The 8291-nt window shown below is 41.3% G+C and overlaps 1 protein-coding gene across 1 annotated transcript in view; it reads right to left on the bottom strand.

The window, feature by feature from the left end:
- Window positions 1-1401: 1401 nt before the first annotated feature.
- The window catches only part of enpp2l (ectonucleotide pyrophosphatase/phosphodiesterase 2-like), a 39961-nt gene continuing 33071 nt past the window's right edge, over window positions 1402-8291 (bottom strand). The window contains exon 25 of the mRNA XM_005752046.1: window positions 1402-3647. Coding sequence (XP_005752103.1) covers window positions 3477-3647 — 171 coding nt within the window. The 3' untranslated portion in view covers window positions 1402-3476. The remainder of the gene's footprint in view (window positions 3648-8291) is intronic.

Below are 8291 nucleotides of genomic sequence, written 5' to 3'. Positions count from 1 at the left end.
GGCTATTATATTAAAAACAAATATCCAGTCATGCAATAAAATGTAAGAAATGTAAAGTAAACACAATCATATTAATATGACTGAAGCTACTGCAGACTCACCGTGACAAGAGACACAAAGTTCTTGACTCATTCCTGACTCTAATCAAAGTGCCTGTGGTGTATCCGCAGATGGGAAGCTGGATGTAAACCCTTGTCTCTGTTGTAAGAGGTACACACTTTATACACCAACCCTGAGAACCTCAAACTGATTCTACTGTTAATGGAGCTACAAGTTATTCCCTTCACCAGCCTAACGGAGGAGTTCAAGGTCATCTGAACCAGGGAGGTGCTACTTTTTGGAGCCTCAGCAGACATTGGAGTTTCCTCTGCAGGTGTTGCTGTGAAGACTGAACAGATGTGGCAGGCTTTGGAGTGAGCACATATTTTGAGTTGCTCCCCTAAAGCCCTGGTAGAGGGGAGAAATATATGGCACCACCGAGGTCTTGAACGCAGTAGCTGATGCGATCTCTACAGGGAATCAACAGGCCAAACGCCAGATTTACCAGATACTGATTTAAACCTCTGAACTAGCTGAAGACCTGTACAGGCTTTACAGGCTTGTTGACCTTTGAACTCACAATCCCCCTCGGAGGACCATTTTGAGGACACCCATGAGCTAAAGGTGGCAAAATATCAGCAGCTTGTAGAATTCTGACGGGTGGAGGATCTGCTATGAACCCTTGAGATGGGCTACAGGAGGTTCCTGGGTCGGTCTCCGTACCACACACTTACAGTTGTTGGCATCAGAGGGTTGCAGGAGTGGAAAGCTTCCAGATGGCTGTGGATCAAGAAAAGGGAACCGTGGTGTAGTGCACTGCTTGGACACAAGCTGGGGCCCGATCACCTCCAGCTGAGTCACCCAGGTGAAAGAACGCCTGGGCTCTTCATAGTTAATGTGACCCAGCTCCTCACCTGCGCAGGTGCTGTTTCTTTAAACTTAGTTGTATAGCAAAATCATTTAGGGGACAAAGGTGAACATGAAGCATGAGCAATAAATTACAAGGAAATCTGTTTGCAAAATAAAGTTGAAGTTGAGCCATCACAGAAACCTTGATGCTTTCTTAAGAACAAAACTTCTCAGGTTTCCAGGAGTCATCATGAAAACCTGAACTGGTGTTGGCCAGAGGGGCCGATGGTGCGATATGGCAGCCTCGCTTCTGTCAGTCTGCCCCAGGGCAGCTGTGGCTACACCTGTAGCTGCCTCCACCAGTGTGTGAATGTGAGAGTGAATGAATAGTGGCATTGTAAAGCGCTTTGGGTGCCTTGAAAAGCGCTATATAAATCCAATCCATTATTATTATTATTATCATCTGCCAGTCCAGTGGTTGCAGAGAACAACACAATAAAAAACAACTCAGTGAACGTTTCCACTACTCTACAGATTTTATTTGAAAGGCTACAAGAATAAACATGGCTTCATACACATCTTGACAGGTCTATTAACTGACTCTTTATTGATCCTTTTACTTATTACCATGACTATGGCTACGCAGTCACGAGTAGTTAGGTATGGTAACACTGGGCTAATGTTACAAAATGTCAAACGTGAAAAAAATGCAGGTTCTGGCTTATCGGTGTAGGAATAAAGGCGTGGAAGCAAAGTTGAATTTGGATAAAGCGATAACGTCAGACAGATGACATCAGTGTCGCCTCTCCACCGTTTAAACTGAACTAAAGGACACTTCCATGGTTTCGAGGTTAGGTCTCATTTTAAGCTATCATGTTGTAACTCAGTTGGTTCAAAATCAAAGTGAAGGTCAAACGATATTCATTTTAATTTGTGTTTTCAGTATCTCGGCTATATTACACTGTATTGCAGAGACACGTGGTTTTACAGCAGCCTCTTTGCACACCTAATGTCTGCATTCAGTTTGCAAAATAGTAATCATTTGGACTGAGATGAATGCATTCATTTCTCTTTAAATTTTCTAAAAGAGGTGGTGACATTAAGTTCTTTAAACTTTTAATTAAACTGGACATGTTCCAAACCACACTCCTTTGTTGTGATTGTGAGCACATTGTTAGAACGGGAAAAGCAAGAAAAGACTGGAATTGGCATGCTGTCCTTGTGCTGGCATGAGCTCTCTGCAGGTACTCCGGTTTCCTCCCAAAGGTGTGAATGTGAATGCATGTCTCAGATGTAAGAGCTGTGGAGGATTGGAAACCTATATAGGGTGTACCCCACCTTTCACCCAATGATTGCTTGGTTTCAGCTTCAGCTGCCCAGGACACTGAACAGAATCGGAGAAGCGATGGCTAGCAGGATGGACGAGTGGCAAAGTTATTATAAATATGATAAATTGTAGAAAAATTCCCACCTTTTGACAGAGTTAGCTAAAGAGATAACAAGCAGGTGCTTATGAAATCACAACGACAGTTTTTCACTGTAGGTGCAGGACTATGGTCGGTTAGGCCTGTTGGATTACCTGTCACACTGTTGGTTAAATCATCATGGAATCAAGAAACTAAACACCAGCAAATTTGCACATTTTAGCCTTTAAACTCTTAGCATCTGCTGGATCACCATCAAGTGGTTTAGGGACAAAGGGAGAAAGTTGGGTTTTGTAAAAAAGAAGTGCTACATTTTCAGAAATTAAAAGATAAGAAAAAATATGTGTTCACTTTTTTTCCATTTGGGAAAACTCTGCCCATAATCATAGTCTTATAGTTAGTGGCACAGGCAGTATGAAACAGGAAGTAAAGTTAAGCCAGTGCAGACGTGCCTTCAGCTGAAGGCCAAGAGTTCTGGACCTATAGAAGTGTCTTAATCTTGATCAACCTTTTGATGAGTTTACAGACTCAGTGACTAATTTGGGGGTATGTTGATTTTAAAAGTTTGTGATTCCACCTGTTATACTGGCTGCTGTGAACAGGTCAAACTACAAGATTGAAGAAATTAAAGCCTGGTTGATATGTTCTCATTTTTCACGTCATTTTTTAACCACTTTGATCTTTTTTTTGGATCTATTTTCTTACAGTTTGCAATGAAAACTTCTCACTGTGTCAGTTCACAATGATTATCTTCCATGATCGAAGACCACCAAGAATGGATTTTTCTAAATGACTAAACACATGTAACTTTACATATTAAATCTCATAGCATGCAGTGCATATGGCAGTAGAAATGTGAAGGAGAAATCTCTTTTAGGCACAGACATAAAACACCGGTGTGGTTCTTGATGTGTGCTTTAGAATGCGTACTGCATCTTTCCTGTGATAGCTTATTCCTAAACAGATTTCATAGCTAGGGTTGAATATTCCTGTCATAACAAACCATTCTTGTAATTTTCAAATATGTGTTCCCTTTCCAAGCACTTCTTGGGCGGTTCTTCAGCAGTGGAACAGCATTATGTTGTCTTTCCAAAGAGCATGCAATAAAAATGCAGACATTTTACAAAGGGTTACATCCTATATGATCATCTCTGTCTCTGGCTCCTACTCATCCCTCTCAAAGGTCTCCAGGTAGGTTTTGAGAATTAGGGTGTTGGTGTATGTGAGGTTTGTGGATCTGTAGAGGTCCAGGCCCGTAAGGATCTCCACATCTCGTACTCGGGCTGTGTGGAGCTTCAGCATGTCTTCGACCCACTTCGATTCATCCTCGGCGCTCTGCAGAAACAAAGGCTGTGATTCAGCAGCCGATACCATCATGCATTCATTTTTTTCTAATATTTTCCACAGTAATTGAAAACATTTCACCACACAAGTTGTGCAATTGCAGTGTGACTTTTTCAAGTGATTTACTGACTAACAGTAAAGAAGAACGACGTCTTTGTTTCCCGTTTTACTTTCATAGTCTTCTGTGCTATGTGGACATTAGTCCCAGCTGTGTTTGCACCTGTTTCCTGCCTGTGTATTTTAGTCCTCAGTCTTGCCCTGTTTGGCGTCACGTTGTTAACCATCAAACCTCCTCAGTGCTGTGTGTGTTTCCTCCATACTCGTAGTATTTTCCTAGTTCTCAATCCCAGTTTAGTTCACTAGTTTTCATGTTTCTAGTAGTGCTGTCAGCGTTAATCTCGTTAAAATGACAGCAAACACAGCAAATCTCCATTAACCGTGGATCACCCCATGCGTGGGGCTGGACGGTGTCAATGCGTTAGTGCGGTTAGCTCATTAACGCGTTGACGCCATCCATTTTAACGAGATTAACGCTGACAGCACTGTTTCTACGTTCCGGTTTCATTTTCTTGTATCCGGTGTAGAATTTTTCCAGCAAATAAAGCCGCCATTTTCAGTCTACTTTTCCGTGTTCTTAGTCCTGCGTTTGGGTCCTCATCATGTTTGCCACACAGGGAAACATGAGACGTAGTTATTTCTAGGATCTGAAATATAATATAAACATAACCTCTGCACACTGCCTTGCTTCTCATTATTTTTATTCAGGACTAACATTTCAGTTTGTGCAACCTTTGAGCCTGTACTTTATTTAGTTTACATTTCATCCCTTTTCCTGTTTTTCCGGTTGAGACATCTGTGAACTGGATGGATCCGCCTTTTTGTTGGGGCTTGCTGAAGTTTCACATAGCTAAAAAAAAAAAAAATCCCACCACGCTGTATCTCTGCCTCTGTATATATTAATGTTGTGACATTTTACCAGCCAGAACGTATATTAAATATTACACATGTCCATAAACCTTTCTCATATCAAACAGCAAGAATGTCCTTGGACTATTTCTGTGGCCGCTTTGGTGTAAGCAACATGGAAAACTATGAAACTCATTGTTGAATATCCAAGGTGCAGTAAAAACCCTCTTTAGCAGAGAAGTACACTTTAAAAACGTCTAAACATTTAGAACCCATTGAGTTGTTTTCTCTAAATTTATGTTTCAGTAATTTGAAACTAAAGCTAGATTGTGTTGGTTCTGCATGATATCATTTTACCAAGATTGAAGATTATGTGAGACAAAATGAAATCCCTAAAACAAGTTAAAATACTGACAACATAACTACGCTTCAAAGCCAGCACACCATTGTTCATGGGAGAGCAGAAACACATGTCAGCACCTGCCCTGCTGGCAGTTTGGTTTACTTGTTGCCATTTTGTTGACTCAATGTCAGTACTTTGCAGAATTAACAGGAATCTCAATATCAAGCAATAAAAAAAATTTTCAAACACCTTTTCATGCTTCCTCAAACTGACAATTTTAACAAGGTCATAAGACACATGACACAGAGCTGCACACTGATCCCAATATTGCAGTTATTATGCGTGACAGATTTACAGTTGGTGAATGTGACTTTCCTCAGAGCTAGATTGTGACACCAGTAATGCTAAACCTCTGAATCACCAGCTATCTAGAAATGACACGTTTTAAGCTTCTAATCTGAACATGACTCTGAATTTTTTTTAATATCAATATTTGCTCACGGCCTGAGTTGTTGGTTCCTGTAAAGTTTATAGTCAAAATGCCAGTAACCAGAAATTATACAAGGTCTCCGTGTTTTTGTGGTTGTTTTTATATCTTAATTAGCTCTTGTGAGGTAGGTAGGTATTGGATTTAGGAGAAATCCAGTATTGCAAAGTTTCATATCGTTTCCTTTCTGAACCCACATTTACTTAGTTTTGCAGATGAAATATTGGCTCTGTACTCTCAGCCTGTACCAGCCTGATTGGCTACAGCCTCCAAGATTAACCCACAGCTCATAGACACAGATGACATGCTGGTGAACACAGAACAGACCAGATGTGTTTACACAGTTGATCTAACACACAACTTGTCATTTGGCTTCAGCGGCCCGATTTTCTGGGTTATGGCATTAGACGGGTCTGACACTCCGTACTTTATACGCCAAACTGGTGTGAGAATGAATCTACTTCAAAAATTGTTCTGGTTCAATAACCGGTGGTTCTGCTGCTTAACATGGAGTTGAAAAGCAATCCAGAAGCTTTCAGTACCAAACATGTTGTCCCAGGACAACCGTACGTAAAACTTGCTGGAAGTAATTTCAAGATCGTTCTTGTGTTCACAACATAATATACAAAACATCAACAATGGAATCAAACCAGCAACCTCTAACCACTACACTTCATTGATGATAACATTGACAATAAAATGCAAGATGCATCAACTGATGGAAATAATGTGAAATTTAGATTGTATAATGCTGGGAGTATGACTAATGCCATATCAGTGATCTTTCGGAAAAACAGATCAACAGCATTAACATTGATGACTAATATTGACAACATTTCATTTGCAACAGACAAAAATAAATATACAATAGGGGTATTTGTTGACTCAAAAAAAAGCTTTTGATACGCTGCAACATTTTATTTTGATTTCTAAGCTGAATTATGGGGTGAGAGGAATCACTTTGAACTGGTTAAGTATGCCTGTGAAGGTTCTCAGTCATCCAGGTCATCGTAGTCAAAGGAGCTTGCAAAGAAAAGCGTCTGGACTTCTTTAAGTTGCTTGAAGACGTTTCACCTCTCATCCGAGAAGCTTCTTCAGTTCTAAGGTCAAATGGTGGAGAGTCCCAGATTTAAACCTAGTGGGAGTTTCCCCCCACAGAGGGACAAAAGGACCCCTGATGATCCTCTAATAGCCTGAGCCAAGGTGTGAAACTGGGTGTGGGTCCCAATCAGCCAGAGTTTCGGGTGAGCTCATTGTGAAACCTGGCCCCACCTTATCATGTGAATTCCTGAGGTCAGATGGCCCAGGATGTGAGTGGATGTGAGAGTTACTGAACTCCGTTTTTTTTGGGCGTAGTATTGGAGGATAAATTAACATGGAAATCTCATATTGAACATGTTAGAAAAAAGATGGTTAAAAATATTTATATTTTGGGTAATGTCAGAGATATACTGGATTATAAGGCAATGCGTATTTTAGATTTCTCACTAATTTTCCAGTTGTGCTGCCACTTATATAAAACTTTTATACTTAGAAGAAAGTGGTGCGAAGGGTTCATAATGTTAAATATAGAGAACATACAAATCTGTTTATAAAATCTAAATTGTTGAAATTTGGAGACTTGATTTGAGGACCAGTCGCTCCGTAATGGTCGATTTGGGCAGCGGCCCTTTTATTTGCCACACACAAATACACTGTTCATTCAGCCTGGGACACAGACACTCCCCTGGTGGCTCACTGCTGCCTTCTGTGTCTCTGCTCCTCACTGACAACATGAAACAACCCCACGTCAATCCTCTGACCATTATTACTTTAAGAACTGATGGTCAGTCCGTCCAGAAAATTGCTAAAACTTTGTATGTCTCCCCAAGTGCAGTCACAAAAACCATCAAGTGACAAAACTTGCTCCCATGAGGACCGCCCCAGCAAATGAAGATTTGAAGACCTCTGCTGCTGAGGATAAATTCATCCAAGTAATTAGCCTCAGAAATCACACCTCAGGTCAGAGCCCACAAAGAGTTCCAGTAGCAGACACTTCTCTACATCAGCTGTTTAGAGGAGCTGAAAAGCTCAAATAGCTGCAAAGAAACTACGACTAAGGAAAAGCAACAAGCAGAAGAGATTTGTCTGAAAAAGACAAAAAGTGAACAGATGGTCTCTACATACATGATTCCCACCGTGAAGCATAGAGGAGGAGGTGTGATGGTGTGGGGCTGCTTTGCTGGTGACACTGTTGGGGATTTATTCAAAACTGAAGGCACACTGAACCATGGCTACCACAGCATCCTGCAGCGACATGCCATCCACTTTGCATTCATTTGTTTTTCAACAGGACAATGACTCCAAACACACCTCCAGGACGTGTAATGATGGAGTGCCAGAAGTCAAGAAAACCCAATGAAAAGGTGTGTCCAAACTTTTGACTGGTAGCGTCCCTGCCTGGACCTTCTTTGCCACTAGCTCCACTTCCATGCACTCCTGTTCAATCACTTGGAATTTTCAAACAACTCTTTCTAAGAAGAGAACAGAACTCCCCTGCCTGCCCTCCACTCCTTCCACCGACTGTCTGCTCACCAACTCCTACAGAGCATTCCCTCCGCTCAGCTGCTTCACTCACCTGTAGACCAAGTAAGCCAAACCCTCCATCTCCGATCACACACCTCTCTATAAAAGCAGTGCCAAGACTAACTCTTCTCTCTCCCGTTACAGAAGAACCGGCCTATGGGCTCAAAATGTGGTCATAAATATTTTGTACTTGTAAAAAAGATTTGTATGTGTAAAAAAGATTTGTGTGTGTGTAAAAAAGATTTGTGTGTGGACTCCAATCAGAGAACAGATGGGTTTGGCCGTCGGAGGGGCGCTTTTTTGAACTGCAGGTCCTTGAAGGGTGATACAGTTT

Source organism: Pundamilia nyererei, unplaced genomic scaffold, assembly GCF_000239375.1.
Source record: "Pundamilia nyererei isolate P.nyererei 1_Seehausen unplaced genomic scaffold, PunNye1.0 scaffold00340, whole genome shotgun sequence".
In the NCBI taxonomy this organism is placed as follows: Eukaryota; Metazoa; Chordata; class Actinopteri; order Cichliformes; family Cichlidae; genus Pundamilia; species Pundamilia nyererei.
Note: the sequence above shows the minus strand (reverse complement) of the source record. Positions and strands in the feature narration are given on the sequence as shown.